This window comes from Anguilla rostrata, chromosome 5 (assembly GCF_018555375.3).
Source record: "Anguilla rostrata isolate EN2019 chromosome 5, ASM1855537v3, whole genome shotgun sequence".
NCBI classification, from domain to species: domain Eukaryota; kingdom Metazoa; phylum Chordata; class Actinopteri; order Anguilliformes; family Anguillidae; genus Anguilla; species Anguilla rostrata.
Window position 1 is genome coordinate 6,293,290 of NC_057937.1, and position 18,419 is coordinate 6,311,708.

Here is an 18,419-nt window from a genome sequence, read left to right on the forward strand (position 1 = left end):
AAAAGCAAATAACATTTGCACGTGAACTGGCTTTAAAAAGCGATTTCTTGTCATTAAATTGAACCCAAACCCGACTCATGCCTTTAGGTCCTATTGGATCTGGTTTGGTTTCAGAAACGTTAGGTAGACAGTCATTGAGAGAGAAAAAGCTATGACTTAACCTAAGATTTACTCTCCTGACACTAATTGCTCTGACTAATTTAGCAACAGTATTCAAAGTGAAGTTTCTTCTTTCTTGAACTACAAATCGTCCTTGTGCTTTTTTTTTTTTTTTTGTATTTAACGACACAGCAGCCGGAATGTTCTTTGTCTTCTTAACCGGAGCGGCCCTCCCTATTCTGCGGGGATAATCACAGCCTTGTGTCAATACAAATGTGCGGTGCTGTTATTGACCCGGTCCCAAGTAGGTCCACATATCATCCCGTGGCAGCATAACAGTTTTATCAATCAGCGTTCATCTCCGTAATATGGATTCCAGCAGAGATGTGCGGGCGTACTGAAACCACAGGGCTGCTACGGAATTCTGCATTGATCGGGTTCAGGCAACGCAAACCCCCCCGATGGTCAGCCATTCACAGATTGTGTTGAATACGCTTATGGGCGCTCTGGCAGAAGCGTTTACACCCGCGGGCGACCCCTTGTGCCCGTTTATCACCCTACGGAGTGCCACTGCGGAGAGCTTCGTCCAGTAGGAGGAGAGGTTTATCTCCCGCTGAAGACAGCTGGTGCCCCGAGGGCAGTAGAAGCATGTCCGTGGGTAATTAAAGCAGAGATAACCTAGGGGAACCCTGACCAGCTATCATCCACTCTACCCCACATAGCCATTCCTGTTCAATGTGTTTCCTTATTACATAAAAACACGAAGGTGTACGACCCGTTTTTTTAGGAGGAGAGTGCATGCCGGATTGAGAGGCTAGGAGGAGCATATACACACATAAATTAGTAGAAACTAGGGGTAAAAAAGATTATTAGAAAGGTGGAAATGTGGTCAACCTTTAATTTTATTGGGTAACTTTCCAAAAACTCTGGCGTTTCTGTGCTTACATATTTCTCTTTATTTTCCCTGAATAAATTATAGCTATCAGAGGATGTTACCTGCATTTTTTTTTTTTGCATTTCTAAATACAAGCTAAAAACTTGCAGGTAGCATCCTGGTGGTTTGCCTGGAACAATCATATGTGAGCCTGACCACCATGAGTATAGTGTCAGACTTCTGTTAAACATTTTCTTCATAATGTTGCATGAAACCAGAATGGGAGTATGACCAAAGTGTGTCACAGCATTCTTCATAAGTTGAGATTTTCTGGGCTTTGAGCCAATCAGAAAGCTTCTGGCTCAGTTGCCAGGCGGAGATCCAGTGTTCTGAAGCGTTTCTGTTGAAGCCCCACTATATAAATGGACAATATTTCATATAAATTAGAGCTGCACATGTCAGTGTGCTTTTAAGGCCAACTGCCAAGCAAATAAATGATAATAAAGAGTGGAACAGAGCAGGACAGCGTGAAACCAATATTTAATTTAACGCTTTGTCCTTGGGAGAAACCATTATTATAGCAGAAGGTCACGTTTGTACTGAGAACGTATCCCTGTAGCTACTCAATTAGCAAGAAAACAAACACAATCATTAAAAATGCGGAGCAAAGCATATATTCCTGCTGAATTAAAGAAAGATGTTTTTTCTTTATTGGCAACTTAAAATAAAATAAAAAGTTATATGAAACAAAGATTACTGTTTCATCCATCTTTGGAAATGAACTTTAGTTTGGTTTAAATTGCACCAGGGTTATTAGGTTTTATTTTTGTGCCAGTGCCCTTCAGAATAATGGCTTTCCACAAAACTGTGTGCCACTGGTGCTGAGTTGCGCCAGAGCCAGTCTCAGGAGAACACGTGTAAAAGCGATGTGTTATTTTCTCAGAGAATCTCGCTGATTAATATCCGCAATGACATTTCCACCAAGCCTCGAAAGGTTGCAAACGCCTGACAAGGCAATTAAACTACGTAAAGACGTCCCGACCGCCTCTAACTGCGCACTCCCGAGTCATCAGTCGCAGTTTTCATGGGGTGCGTCAGACAATTTTCCCCTTAGGTTCGGTACGAAATTCCCGTTGACTTTTCTCAATGGGAAACACAAAATCAACTTGAGGCTTGAGTTAGATTTGCATGTCAAAATTGTAACTGTAAGGTAAGCCACCGATTGGTTCATCAGGGAACAACCTTAAAAGACCCCAAACCTCTTTGACCAATGCTCCAACAGAGACAGATCAGGGAGCTCTTAACTCACAGAACAGTGTCGAAAGATAATTTAAAAAAATCTATTTTAAGTAATCATAGATTTTAAAGATCTGTTTTGAAGATAACCCCCATGGCATATTTTAAATAGAAAACAGAAAATGGATTGTTTTTAGTAAATGACAGGTACATGATGTTATGACAGGGTTAGAGCAGCACTAACACGTACAGTACTGTATATAGAAGTGTAGCACTGGGCAGTGCACCCATGTTGTGTTATAGAACCCCTCTCTCTCTCTCTCTCTCTCTCTCTCACATTCTTTCCTTTCCTTCCTTCTGTCTCTTCCTCTCTGTGTCTCACTTACTCTCTTTCGCTTGCACTCTCTCTCTCTCTCTGACTCTCCATCTCACTCCCACATTCTTTCCTTTCCTTCCTTCTGTCTCTTCCTCTCTGTGTCTCACTCACTCTGTTTTGCTTGCTCTTTCTCTCTCTCTCTCTCTCTCCATCACTCTCTCACCGCATGATCAGAGTGCTGCCAGCTGGCAGTCCCGTCGTGATGAAAGGGGAGGGGGGGTGGGGAGTGTGTGTGCTTAGTAATGTCCGCTGGGGCCTGCTTCACAGTGCGCCGCACTGCTGTCCCTCTGGGACTCGAGAATACACATGTATTACGCCTGCATTACACCTATATTACACCTTAATTACATATGTATTACACCTTAATTACGCATGTATTACACCTTAATTACATATGTATGACACCTACATTACACATGTATTACACCTAAATTATGCATGTATTACACCTACTTTACACATGTATTACACCTAAATTATGCATATATTACACCTACTTTACACATATATTACAGCAGCAGTACGCATGTATTACAACTACATTACGCCTACATTACACATATATTACACTGACATTATGCCTACATTACTCATGCATTCTGTCTGGTCTGTCTTCAGCGTGCCTGTACTGTGTCTCTCCTCAGTTTTTCAAGCTTCAGCCATTAATGCATCACCGGCCACAGCAAGCTGCTTCATAACCCACCCTGACTTCGGTCTGTACCTCAGAATGATCCGCCCCCCCGCAGGGATCACATGACCTTATGACCTCCCCCTCCCCTGCCTTCCCTTTCCTCAGGGACTGGAGGCTTGCTGGAGGCATCGGCTGTGACCCTCATCTGTCACACTAACTCCCACGACAGGGTCATTACAGGATAGATTCTTTTTTCGTTTTTTTTTTTTGTTGACTCCAAACTAATTCCGAAATGCTGAAACAGTTCCTCACTTGCACTGCGGCAGGCTGTATTCATGCACATGGGTGGTGGGGGGTGTGGGGGCGGTGTTGGGGGCTTTGTTGGTAAAGTTGTTTACTACAGTATCTTCCTTGGTGGCGAATCAAGTGCTTCTCCACTTACTGTAATTCTCACTGAGAACAATGTATGCTTCCGCTAAAAAAAAAGTAGTCTGTCAACTGAAATGCCAAATGCCTGGTAATGGACTGACGGAAAATGACGGAAATGGAAATGACGTCCTTCGGGCTGTGCAGTTATTATTCTGAGGGCGGTTATTTTATGAGCATTTCAGGGCTCGTTTGCACGGCCCCACTAGACTGCACTGTAAAGCAGAGTGGAGCGGTTGTCCGGGTGACCAAAGCTCCCCAAAGAACGATGTGACAAAATTATTATCATTACCGATCAGCATGGCGGAAATAGCCTGGAAAAACGGGTCCAAGTCGAATAAAGCACCAGTTATCCTTTAATGTGCTTCTATCCACTTTGGAAACAGGCAGAGCTCACATTAAACAGGCTTAGTATGAGTCTTAGTATGCAGGATTAGTGTGGATGAAGGAGCTTCAGTGGTGACTCAGACAACATTTGTTAAGAGTTAAGCTCAAGTGTTTAAATTTTTATTTTTTTTTCTCGACAAACACAGTTTGGCAAGTTCCACCACCAGCGACATTGATTCACCAGCCTGTGCCCTGGAAGAATCAGATTAAATAATCAGTTAGATTTAATTGTGAAGACAAAGCTAAAGACAGATGCTGAACGAATCCAGGATACTGCGTCTCCATGACCTGTCCGTTAAGTGAATGGGATTGTGGGGCCCACAAAAAACATCTCACATCTTTTCATGGGTCCCTTTTTTTTGAGGGCCCCTGTCAGTCAGGGCCCTAGGAATCGTCCCGAATCTGGGTTGCCTCTATCCGCCTGCCAGACATATCGAAAGATGTCCTTTAGGATGCACATCTGTGGGATTGTCTGTGTGTGGAAGCGCACAGCCGAACCTCCGCTATCGCAAACCTCCTCCTGTACCCGGTTTGCTGAGTGACCTACAGTCACATTTCCGCCATGCTCTGCTCTACGGCTCAGAGTGCATTACAAGCTGCTCGAGCCGTGTCTGAACGCTGCACCTCAGCCGTCCCGTAGCTGTCTGCCAAGTTAGGGCACGTCCCCTTGGGTGTCCCCCGTGAGGTAATTAAAGACACGGGTCACTTCATCGATGCTGCAGGTGACTCTCTGCAGGTGAAGGTGTGGTGCGCCAGATCGTTTTTTTTGGCTGCAGTTTTAGTCACGCCCTGACTGGTTTCCCCTCCAAGGGTGCTTGTTAGGATGTTAGGGGACTTTGTCCTAAATAAAGATTCACTGCACTGCCCAGGGTGCCAGATTAACTGCAGTGTGATGGGTCTCTATGCAGGTTACCTGCACTGCAGTGTATTTGACGGTGGCCTAAAAGCGTGTGTGTGTGTGTGTGCGCGTTTGCGTGTGTGTGTGCGTCTGCGTATGTTTGTGTGTGTGTGTGTGTGTATGTGTGTGTGTCCACATGCGTGTGTGTGTTTCATAACAAATTGAATATTTGTAGAGTTATGCTCTGAGGGGTTCAGATTATTCTTTTTATGTTAGCATCTGTACGAATGTCTATGGACGCTTTTAATTAATTATGTTAAATTACTGTACTTGTTATGCATTTTTTCTGACCTCAATTCCCAAAGAATAGAAAACAGAAGCAAAATGAATACATTAAAAAAACAAGCATTGAATGCATTAAATTGCCTGAAGCTTGTAGTTGAGGTAAATTAGTACTTTTTAAAAATAATTAAACATGTATATGTTTTAGTCTATTCTTGTTTACTTAATATTATCTGAAGTCTGACGCACCAATATAATACACGCTATGGCTGAATTCCGTTCATCTTCGTATAGCTCTTCTTGTCATTATTTCAAAATAACAATATTCTCTGAACAATATGCCGAACGGATTAGCAATGAAAACAGCCTTGAGGCACATTATATAAGGAGATTTTCAATATGTACGAACTACGGGGATTCCAGATATCCCTAATGAAACTTTACACAATAGAATTACTGACAGTCATGCTTTCATTGTACTACTCATTACTAAAATTACCACCACTAATGCATCTCCAATGTATTAGCCCTGGATAATCTGACACAGGGTGAATTTTCCAGCATTGGTCGCGTGATGCTAATATAACTGTAATACACTGAAAAGTCATTGCCAGCGTGTTAGCAGATAGCTTTCTAATGACTTGACTGCATTACATGCGATACTGCAACAGCAAGCAATGCACCAATGTGTTGGTATTGTATTGAACGATTTTTAATATAATACTGATGTGAAATTGGAATGTGATACCATCATACCCTTTAATGATTGCAATTCTTATTACAATTTACAGTTATAGTTTATTACAATTGGCAATTATGTATTCAAATTCTTACTCAGCAATCACCAAAACTGACTTGCCGATTCATGTTTACCGGTAAAGAATTCTAAATTACGGACTATACAAAGGTCGATTGAATCAAGGCCATTATTACTTATGGAATAGTTTTAGCTATATGTGCTGATGTGACAGGCATGATTATAATCAAGCTTAATCATTACCATAATTATGTCTGTGTGGTATTTGTGTGCATGTGCGTGTGCATGTAAGTGCGTGCGTGTTATTGTGTTTGTGTGTGTGTGTGTGTTCCCATTATGGGTTGCCAGGTCAGACACACATAAAGAAAGAAAATTGCAAAAACTTCTAAAAATCAAGATGCATGGCTGAAAGCTGTTCTTTGACCTCTAAAATATACAGTGATATTAATGATGTTGAACAATACTCAGGCATATGCCTGAGAAAGTGTGAATGTAATCATTTCAGAAGTGACATTTGCAGAGAGAGACTGATACAGGAGCTGTCCCCGTCAGAGCACATAACGGTAACCTGGACTGTCACATACGTGGTTGTTACACTCTTCTCTAACTCGCTGTTAATCTCTTCTTTGGGATTCTTTGAAGAAAGAGACGTGTGCGTGCGCGTGTCTGTATGCGTGTGTTACTCACACTCTGGGCCAGCTGTTCCTCGGGGTAAAGGCACCACTCACTAAGATTCCTGTACAAGCTCTCGCCCTGCTCTTCTTCTGCCTTTGCTTTCGCTGGGTGACAGGCAAACTGAGGATGAGGAAGAGGAACAGAGCACACCTTCCAATTATCTCCTGAACCCCCAACGCCCCCCCACAGGTCGTACCCTTCCACCCCCCGAGACTGACCCATCGACCCACTGACCCCGAGACTGACCCATCGACCCACTGACCCCGAGACTGAACCATCGACCCGTGTCAGAGGTCACTGACTGCGACCCTCAGCCAAAATAATCTCAGCGCTGACAACTTTCAGTCAGAGAGAGACAGAGAGAAAGGGAAATAGAGACACAGTGATAGAAACTGAATGAAAGAGACAGAGTGAGAGAGAGAGAAAGAAAGATAGAATGACAGAGAGAGAGAGAGAGAGAGTCACAGGGAGTCGGCCATTTGTGCTGTTTACATATTAAGCATTCACACGCGTGAGAGAGCGTTGTTCTGGGGGGCCAGTGATTCAGGCCGTGGAGCAGGGGACCCCAGGGGCCAGGACCGCTGGCGTTATGGAGCAAACCGCTCATCAAACATTTAGCCCGCTGGCCAGAGATGCCAGCTGCTCGAGCAGTTAGCTCTGTACCGCACGCGCAAATCCCAACTCCTCAGCAAGATGCAACGGTCTCCTTTTTTACCACGTATTAATTCACACATTTTTTGCGTGTTATTCGGGTTTTTTGGCTCATGAGTGGCTTGTTTTCCGTAAAGAAAAAAAACATGAAAATGTTTTCCTTTGAAATGTGGGTCACCTTTCACAGGCAGGAGCATTAGGGGACGGCTGAAGGGGGTGAGGAGAGAGGCACTCGAAGGTTTGCCGGAATTAGCCCTGGCTCAGGAAAACACACCTCATTACAGACCTCCTTTAGCGGAAAGATCTCATGCGCGGGTGAAAGAGAGAGAGAGGGAGGGAGGCGCAGGTACCGTTTCTTTCTCCTGAAAGGCCCTAATGCACCGGGCCCCCCCGTTTCTCAACAACGAGCGGACGGGGGGGGGGGGGATGTGGGCGGCGACTGAATTACAATGAAGCATTGTGGACAAACGGTTGCCATGGCGACAGTGTCATCTAAGTTTAATGCTGGGATTCGATATCGTTAAGATGCTGCAAAAGAGGACCTCTTTCGGCGAAGAGTTACAGAAAGCCACTCCAGGAAAATATGAGTTGTAATGATAATGATAGCAGGGATGATGATGATGATGATGGTGATATTATATTTATAGTAACAGATACTCATTTTTTTTCTTTTCACGTTTTTGTTTCACAGATCGCGTCACAGAAGTGAAGACTGATATTTATGTCACGAGTTTTGGCCCGGTGTCGGACACGGACATGGTGAGTTCTGTTTGGTCGATGCATAGTTCATACAGTGTAGCTTAAGGGCATGGGCCTTTGCCATCTACAGTGTGCTTATGGGGTCCCTTCCCTGACAAGACCCCCCATGCCCCCCTCATTCCCCCTGGGGTGCCAGGTCACTTCTGGGATCCAATCTTTGCTGTACTATAAACAGCTGAGTCTTTTCAAGCCCCTTCAACTGCAGCCTCGTCGACCGTGCCCCCAAAACCACACCCATCTTCCACGACAGCCAATCGCAGTGGGAGCAGGGTCACCCGCGTTGCCATTCATGTGCGGAGCTTTTTTTCCACTGGTGAGAAGTAGGCATGTGGCAGAATAATATGGCGGATTAGAATGAAAACCGTACGACGGCAAGTCCGCGTCTTGCCAGCACGGGCTGGGTGCCGGGTCTTACCGGGGAACAGTCGGAGGGAAGATTCTAGAATATCCCGCTTTCGTTTTTTTTTTTTTTTTTCCGCGCGTAGCCGTGCCATAGCTATAGCCATCCTTCTGCCCGGCCCTGTGGGAGATTGGTAATTCAACAGCCCGTCAAACAGATCTGGAGCTCAGAGTGTAAACAGCCTGTGAATATGACGGAGACGGCTGCTGCATGAATGTTGAAAATCGCATTTTTAACCGAGTATGGTCAATTATGTATGAAACAGCCAGTTAGGGCTGAATTCAGTCAAACATACGCTGGGGTAGGCTGTCCACTGCCCTTTTAAAATAAAGGCTCAATGCTGAGAGGTATACATTTTTCTTTCAGAGGAACATTTTGTTGCCTTACTCCCAGGTAAAGCCCACACATTTCACTAATTAACTGCTGCTTTTTCTTTCAGCCATTATCCATTTCCGCCTATCAGTAAATCGATGGTGTTTTTTTTTTGCGAAGCCATTACCTTGGGTTGAAATTGGGATGAATTTGGATGGAAAGGCACTAATACGAGCTGTGTTTACCTGTCTGGTCTGTTCACAATTGCAGCTGCTGAGGTGCCGCGCAGTGGCTATTAAATTGATTTCTTGCTTTATTGTGTGCCGTTGGACCATCGCCGTCCTCTTGAGGAGAAGATAGACATGCGCTAGGCTGAAATCCTTGGGTTTCTTAGATTGATCTTATTTCCCCAGGAGGTGAAATGCATTAGGGTCTCAGAGCAATAGCCTCGCTTTCGGTGGGCAAAAGACGGCGCTAGGATTGAGGTAGCAGGTGCAGAGTGTGTGTTTTTAAATACCAAATTTATTTATTTCCTTGATTGTCATTGCGGTTTCTCGTTGTAGACCGGCTCTCGTAGATCAAAGCCAATTTAGCTAAGACACTTAGCCATACGCCTAGCGAGCTGGCAGTCTCTACAGACTCTACAGAGTATAGAAATGGTCCTTTGATCTTGTAATCTCATTGTGCCAATAACGAAGGGACTGAGATTTTTGTCGTTTTGAAAAAATGTCCTACTTGTAAAACCAAGATGGCACCATAATATTAGGGTTTGGTCTCACTGATATGATGTATTCTGTAATATCTTACTGTTAATATTTTGCATCTTTACCTTTGAATGCAAATGTGCTAGGAGGGTAATTTGTTTTGACGTGCTCTGGCAGATACTGGAACTAGAAATATTGTAAGTACTGGTTTCCACTGTGTTTTGTCTAGTGGACAACTGTGTGCATTATAGTTTTCTAAGACCTTGTGTTTTATTCCAATGAAACGACAAACAGTCACTGAATTCTCTTCCATCCAGACCCATGGACACTGCCCAGGATCCCCCATTAGTCTTCTCATGGCACACAAAGCGTGATTTAGAGACATATATTCACTATTCATTTTTAACAGATACCCCATGATAGTTGGTAAATGGTGGTTTAGAAAGCCACAGTCCATGTTACTTTATAAAGTGTGGTTTAGAAAGCCATGTTCTCTGTTAGTTTATAAAGTGTGGTTTAGAAAGCCGCAGTCCATGTTAGTTTATAAAGTGTGGTTTAGAAAGCCGCAGTCCATGATAGTTTATAAAGTGTGGTTTAGAAAGCCATGTTCTCTGTTAGTTTATAAAGTGTGGTTTAGAAAGCCGCAGTCCATGTTAGTTTATAAAGTGTGGTTTAGAAAGCCGCAGTCCATGATAGTTTATAAAGTGTGGTTTAGAAAGCAATGTTTTCTCTTGGTTCATAACAGACCCTTCAGGCACTTCAGCTTCCTATTAATTATTATGGAAGCTGTAGAGACTGGCATGTCCCTGTTAGTTCAAAATAGATGTTTTCGAGGCCTACGTTTCCCTCTCAGTTTTTGTAATGGTTGAGTTCAAGGTCCGCATTTCCCTGGGTGTTTATAATGGAGTCTTTAGAGACATGTTTCCTGTTACTTTATAATGGATATATTTTCAGACGTTGGATCCCTGGCTGTTTATAACAGATGCTTCAGGTGTGTAATCGATGTTCATTTTCAGTGCTAGGGCTTAGCAGTCGTGCTCATTCTGATCTGGTGAATTTGCGTGTGTGTGATTCATTCCCGATTGTTTTCACCTCGTCGATAACCCTGCTCATTTTGATTCGCTCCATCGCGGTTCTCCTCATCTCCATAACAAACACAACTTTTTTCTTCTTTTTTCTCAGAGTTGTGCTGTGCAGCTTTGTTCTTTTGGTGGGGGGTGGGGTCTCGTCCCTTGCACGCATTTCTAATCGCGGCTTTTTTAGTCTCAAAATTCAAATTTTCGGCAGCTGGGCCTGTTTTGCTTTCAGGGGAACGTGCAGCGGATTTGTCATGCTGTTCACTCCGCTTCAGAGCTGATTTTTTAAATGATATGCAGCGGTTGCCCTCTTATGAAATCACAGTCGGGCGCCTTGGTAAATAGAACCGTGATTTCTCAAAAATAATTTCCGTATTTATTCAGAGGCGGAGTGGATGTTTGGAACAGGAGAGAGAACATTTAAATACGCAACTCGGCAAGGGACCATAACCATTTTTGATTTCATATAGTTAGGTTCTCGCTTAAATTAATTTTCTGTGGGCGTGTCAGACTGTGGGCCTTTTGCTGATTGGTGGGGCACCGTCACCAAGGGAACCCCCTCGAAATGATCACAGTCACCCGCTCCACAGGTAGTGGGACATGCAGGTTAGAAACAAGCAGTTGTAGACATTACCTGTGTGTCCTCCGAGCACATTACACTGCCACAGAATTTGCTAGAAAGACATTGCCATTTATTCACCCCTCTTATTCCTGGTGAGGAATATCGATCAGATCTCCTGACCTTTTTCCCCGAGACGATTGGATCGCACGTTGTCATGGTATTGACTCATAGGCTCTCAATCTGACGTGTATCATCACTGTTCCATCTCTGTCCGCGTGACAATCGCCATGGTCTCACTTCCGTTTACAGGACAGTCATTATTGTCTCCCGTCTGTATACAGTACGGTCATTATTTTCGCATGTCTGTTTACAGGAGTCACCATTTTCTCATGTCTATTTACAGGACAGTCATTATTGACTCACGTCTGTTTACAGGACAGTCACCTTTCTCTCGTGCTCGTCCACGGGACAGTCACCATTCTCTCGTGTCCGTCCGCAGGAGTACACGGTCGACGTGTTCTTCCGGCAGAGCTGGAAGGACGAGCGGTTGAAGTTCCACGGCCCCATGAACATCCTGCGCCTGAACAACCTGATGGCCAGCAAGATCTGGACGCCCGACACCTTCTTCCACAACGGGAAGAAGTCGGTGGCGCACAACATGACCATGCCCAACAAGCTGCTGAGGATCATGGAGGACGGAACGCTGCTTTACACCATGAGGTACGCCACCTTAACACGCCCGCCCACCCCGATTTCACCCTTGACACCTTTTTATGGCATTTATTTATTTTATAAGGGTTAGTTTGAGCCAGAGTGTGTGAGTGAATGAATTGTGAGTGAATGGTGTGTGTGTGCCCTGCGATAGATTGGTGGCCTGTCCAGGGTGTATTCCCGCCTCTCGCCCAGCCCACGCTGGGATAGGCTCCAGCACCCCTTGTGACCCTGCCCAGGATAAGCGGGTATAGATAATGGATGGATGGATAGTTTGAGCCAAAACATTCACGGTCCGTTAGCTAACTATGTCTGCCATTATAGCTCAGCACCCTTTTCACCGTTTGCTCGTATTCATGATAATCTGTTATTACAACAGTTTGAGCAAGAAAACTGTCCGCGTTCATGTGTTCAGACATAATATAGAGTAAGTAGCCACAATCAATGAAATGTGTAGCGTCAAATAACTCAAGCTGTTACGGGTAAATACAATTGCAGAACACTCATCTCCAAACATGTGTACTTATGTAGCCAGTTCCAAGCCCTGAGCCCTGCTGATATTGCTGTTATAAAAATAGGCATGCTTTGTCCCAACAGGGCATGAGTGTACTCTGCTCAACTTCATTCGTATAGCGCTTTTTACAGAGACACTGTCACAAAGATGCTGTACAGAGGAAATACAAAACTGGGCAAAAAAACCAGACCCAAAACCCCCCCAAAAGCAATTAATTGAGGTAAAAATAAAAATAAAAAAAGACTCCCCAGCGAGGAAAAAGATACTGTTGAGCATCCCTTTGATTTTTTTGCAGGATGTGTCCATTCCATGACTGAAGGCTGTCTTCCCATACAGTACAGCCCACCATTGCCAAAATAGTTGATGACATTCCGGTTTCCAAAAAAAAAAATATCTTCCTTAAATGGACCATTAGCCATTTTTGATTTTTGTGTTCCCTCTGTGTGCTTCCATTAAACACTGCTAGTCAGTTTCAGACTGGGGTAGCCCTTTAAGGTTGGAGGACATACTGGGTCCCTTAACAACATGCACTTGTTTACATGACCTTTGACCCTTGTTTCTTGTTTGTTGCACTTTGCCAAATCCGTGCCGCCGTCGTTGCTATGCTGTTTGTTTGCGAATTTTCCGTGAATGTTTGTTTTCTGCGGAGATGAAATAAATAAAAAAAATCAGTTGGCAATTAGTTTTGCACAACATCGCTTCAGGTAACAATTATTTCAGTTGCTTTGACAACGATTTCAAGCTGAACGAAGACTTTGCATTTCTCAGTTCATAGTTGCTCTCCCTGCTTCCAACGGGAATTATTTTAGCTGAGGAAGATTCTTTATGGGCATACATTTTTGTGCATTTCTAAAATAACATTTCTTTCTTTTCATCATCTATATAAAATACAATACCCATAATGTGCACAATATTTGCACATATAAATAATATCCCGGGGGGGGGTCTGATTTACCGCTGTGGCTCCTTTCTCTCAGGTGATGAATGTGTGAGACAGTGTTCCGATAACCCCCCAGCCCCCCGTCCTTGCCCCCCAGCCCCCCCTCTCCCCGCCCCCATCGATCTGCCAGTTGTACATGAAGCCGCCTCCTCAATAAAACTGTGACTTATGGGGGGAATATGAGCACCCCCCTCCCCTCCCCCCTCCCCATCTGCTGTATCACTTCTGGGTCTAGAAGGCAAATGAGGTTCCTTTGCTGTTCGGGGAGAGGGGGTGTCAGGTGGTAGTCTGCCCTCTGTGAAAGGGAGGACTTTATCCCCTGGCAGAGCACTTATGCATGGTGATGCTAGATTAATCACATAAGGTGCATAAAGATTCCCAACACTGTCTGGGAATTTCCTTTAGAAATTCTGTGCATGCACACACCCCCAAATAATTGATTTCCGTAGTAACCTGAGGCTGCATGCTATAAACTTGTTAATTAACTTGCGCATGTTTATGCATAAAACTGGAAACTAAATAAAGCTGTTTATACATAAAAAAAGAAATCCATATGATGGACTTTTTATATGATTTTCTCTTTACGATCACATTTGATCGTAAACTGTGGGTAGGAATATTTCCAGGAACATTTCGGAATTCATATATATATATATATATATATATATATATATACATATATATATATATATATATATATAACATATATATATATATATATATAATAATAATATAATAATATTTATTTATATATATATATATATATAGTATATATATATATATATATATATATATATATATATATATATATATATATATATATAATATTATATATATATATATATATATATATATATATATTTTTTTTTTTTTAAATCTGTATTTGTTCATGGCTGTTTCCTTATGCTAATGCCATGAACATAATTGCGCTTGAAATGTACAAACAGTCAGCATACATCATCGCATACACCTGGGATATGCGCAAAAACAAAATGTCTGCGCGTGTCATGAATCCCATATCGGTTTTTTGTAGGAACCTTTTTTCAGAACAAAAGTAAGAATTATTTAAGAAAGGTTTTGTGAATGAGGCCCAGTGTCTTAACATCAGTATGTAATGCTAATTATAATATGTGTGTGTGTGTACGTGTGTGCCTGCGTGCGTGTGCGTGTTTGTGCGTGTGTGTGCACGTGTGTGTGTGTGTGTGCGTGTGTGTGTGTTAACCCAGGCTGACGGTGCAGGCAGAGTGTCCCATGCACTTGGAGGACTTCCCCATGGACTCCCACTCCTGCCCACTGAAGTTCGGCAGTTGTAAGTATGCACACGGGCGGCAGTCAGAGTGATCTCTGCGCCCTAATCTTTAAAGCATGCGAATCAACAGCCTGCACTCACCATACATTCCCAAAGAGTTGCAGAACATGCTGGAATTCTGTGATTGCTAGAACTGAAACTAAACTCGCCCTCACATCGTAATAAATACGCACTACAAATTTTATCCAAGGTTGCGGTTCACAAGCCAACGGGACTGTTCCCTGAGCACAAACAGGTTTTCCCTTCATCACCTGGTGCATTGGTTTTTTGGACTGTGGAAAAAAAAAAATGGAAATGAAAAAAAACTGTGTATAGTGCACACTGCTTCAAGGTTATTTATATTAAGGTTATAGAAATATTTCAAAGGGTTATATTAATATGCACCATTATTGTTCATCTTATGTGAAATATAAGCACATTTCAAATAGTGCACTTTGCATCATAAAAAAAAGAAAAATACAGCACAGATGCACACATGAAAGCGTGTTTTTCCATAGCCGTCTCTCCCCTCAGCGCTTGCAGTCGGCTATTTGTCGGGTTTATTGAGCGCAGAACGCAGTCGCGCAGTGTGAATTAGCTTAGTCCTGACTGCAGTCCTTTTGTTCTGCGGGGAACGCGGACCGGTTCTCTCCGCCGCTTCACCAGAAAGCGCGGGAACACGCGTAATAGCCTTTATTCAAGCCATTATTTTAAGTAGACCGCCTTTAGTCGTGAAAATGTTATCCCTGCCTTTTCAGGAACTGAAAAAGCAGAGAAAAAAAAAACTGGCTGTGGCTCATTTTAAAGCTCTCACATCTTTTTTTATTTTTATTTTTAATATATTTTCGCCATGGCTTTGGTGAGCGTTGCCGCAGACAGGAGCCAGCGTGGCGCCTTCCCATCCGTACGCCAGTCACAGCGGCAGTTGCCACGGCAATAGCCATCTCCACATCAGTAATCACTCAGGCGAATGTTCAGTCACCCTCCCCACTCCCACCCCCCCATCTCTGTTTTTCTAACCTCCCGCTTTACCTTCCGAAGGCCATCTGACACTTATAAACACGAGTGGCATCATTCCAACCGATGCACAGGTCAGAGGGGGTTATTTTTCACTAGCGTAGCCCGTTCGATTCGCCGCAGAGTAAAGACTGTTTTCCGCACCCTGGTTCCCGTTCCTGGACGAGCGGATGTGGGGGCGGGGGGGGGGGGGGGTGTAAAAGTGTGACGGGGCACCCGTGTGTCTCATCATCGTCCCTCTCTCCCCAGGGCCCCCTCAGAAGGAAATGAGAAATTATTTCATCCCTGATAAACTGTTGTGCGCTCCACTGTCATGCGTAGCTACGCTTTCAGTCGAAGCTCGGATTTTCACATGGGTTGCCTGCGCCAGGTTGAAACTGCTTTTAAATTCGGTCCAACACTAAATCGGTGATGTGAAGTGAAGTCCTTTAATGGACTGACGTGTTTTTTTGTTTGTTTGGTAATTAGTAATAATAATATTGTAGTCACAAGCAGTGTGGCAGGAAGTGCTCGCATGTGTTACATGTGCTTGTGTTGGATTCTGCATGATTCAGGGAATCTGCCAAAAAAAGACCATGCTTCTAGGCCTTATGGTTACTGAGATATAGGCCAAAATGTTAATCTCCCTGTTGTAGTGCCACCATGTGGTCAATGTCGATGGGTTTTGGTGACTGAATTGGTGCTGTCCGATATAGCCTTACAGCAGAACCACAGCTCAGGAGGAGGAGGCGGAGGAGGAAGAGGAGGAAGAAGAAAATAAGAAGAATTACATCCTTTAATTGCTCACATTCCACCTAGTTTCACAAAGATGAAGTCTGAAGACATATTCTTCTGTGCTTTGTCCTGTGTTCTTTTTTCCTCGGTTTCGTGTTGTTTGTTTGGTGAATCCGTTTGAAGAGCACGGTCTCAGAATGCTGCTCTCGTAAATCTCGCCCAAATGTTCCGCGTACGTCCGATTCCAGCGACATCAAGAGCTGCCGGTTTATATTTGAAGTACCACAGCATTTTGAATGCTTTGAAGGTGTGTTTCAGTCTACCATTTGTTTGCCATCAGAGCAGACCATCAAGGAACAAAGGATGCAGTTAGTCACTGGTTCAAAAGAACCTTGCAGAACCAGCCAGTTACTTATAAACAAATGAATAAATTTAATGAGGATAAACTAAATGAAGAAATAAAATCACAGCAGGCTCCTGAGAAATGAGCTTTGATCTGGGCTTTATAACAATTCACATTGAAAATAAATATTGTTTTGTGTTTTTGCCTACAGTACGTACGTTTAACATAAATTAACATTTTCTACAGAATCTCAAATAACTGTAGACTGCAGAGACTCCTACTTTCCAATCGCACCAAATATTTTTCAGTGTTTTTTTCAAGTTTTGGAGATTTTCCCCTCCTAAGTCCGTCCCAGAAAAGCTTCCCCTTCACACAGATTGACTCAAAGTTGTGTCCCCCCATTTTGTGTCCGAGGTCCACGGTTCCGGACCTTTCTGACGGGAGCGGGTTTCCTCTTTTCGCCCTCCTCCGCAGATGCCTACACGATCACCGAGGTGACGTACGTCTGGACGCGGAACGCCTCCAATTCCGTGGACGTGGCGCCGGACGGGTCGCGGCTGAATCAGTACGACCTGCTCGGACAGACAGTCGGCGAAGAAACCATCAAGTCCAGCACAGGTATGTTCCAGCACAGCACAGGTGTGCTTGCCCCACCTCGCCCCACTGCACAGGCGGGCCCTGCCCCACTGCACAGGTGTGCCCTGTGCCCCGCCCCACTGTACAGGTGTGCCCCGCCCCACTGTACAGGTGTGCCCCGCCCCACTGCACAGGTGTGCCCCGCCCCACTGCACAGGTGTGCCCCGCCCCACTGCACAGGTATACCCTACCCCGCTGCACAGGTGTGCCTCTAAACTTCCCACTATTCCAGGGGTTATGTGGATTTTTAGACTGGATGGAATTAATTATGTTATTTCATCATTCCTACCCTACCCGGTTTCAGGGGACCACATAGATTACATTATTATATCCACATAGATCACGGATCACATCGTATTATGATTGTACCTCATAGGCTATTAATTCCATGTATCCATATGGATTGTCTCTAATTGTACCTTCAGGTGCCCCTGCTGTTCCTCCAGCATCGCAATTGTTATTTCTTAATGGGCGAAATTGTTTCTCTCGTATGCAGCACGCGGTGTTTTTTTCCGCAAACCGCAAACATAAAAAGCTAACCCCTGCGGAGCCTTTTCCGCGAAGCCCGGCGCAGGAAAGTGTGCCGGAAGCCGTTCGGCTAACCGAATGATTGGCTTTCACGCGGCGAGGCCGCCTTCACCTCCGACCCGTCTCTCAGGTGTACCCAGCGTTTCCGCTGCAGGGGGTCCCCCCCTGCCCCCCCCTCCCCCGGCCCTCTGACGCGAAACACAGCCGCCGGGGGACGGTCTGGGGCTCTCTGCTTGTTAAAGACTCAGCGCTAACGCCGAGCGCCGTTCCCTGCGTCACTGGGACGAAGGGAGCAGGCGTTTATCCACGTCTTCTTTTATGCCTGAAGAAGCCGACTGGGCTGTCCACTGTAATGCTGCATTCACAATACAATTAATAAAGAATAGTAACCTGATAAAAACATTCAAACTATTATCATTGTTTTTTTTATCATGCCCAGGCTGTGCATGCGTATTTTGTTTTACTAACAACACTGTGATGAGATTATTAATATTATTATTAATTCTTCACCATAATTTTAATGGTGTATATTTATTTCCCAACCCATAACTTCCTTCCTGGGTGCCTTCTGAATGGGTCTTTTTTCCCCCACACAATGAGAAAATTGTGAGACACATTTTCCACTCAAAGAAATCCTGAGGGCACAGCATCGTACGGATGTGTTTGCCACTCCAGGCAATTTC

The 18,419-nt window shown here is 44.2% G+C and overlaps 1 protein-coding gene across 1 annotated transcript in view; it reads left to right on the forward strand.

Moving 5' to 3' along the window:
- gabra2a (gamma-aminobutyric acid type A receptor subunit alpha2a) overlaps positions 1 to 18,419 on the forward strand; it is a 52,208-nt gene that overhangs the window by 4,327 nt on the left and 29,462 nt on the right. The window contains exons 4-7 of the mRNA XM_064334789.1: positions 7,924 to 7,991; positions 11,545 to 11,765; positions 14,437 to 14,519; positions 17,047 to 17,190. Coding sequence (XP_064190859.1) covers positions 7,924 to 7,991; positions 11,545 to 11,765; positions 14,437 to 14,519; positions 17,047 to 17,190 — 516 coding nt within the window. The remainder of the gene's footprint in view (positions 1 to 7,923; positions 7,992 to 11,544; positions 11,766 to 14,436; positions 14,520 to 17,046; positions 17,191 to 18,419) is intronic.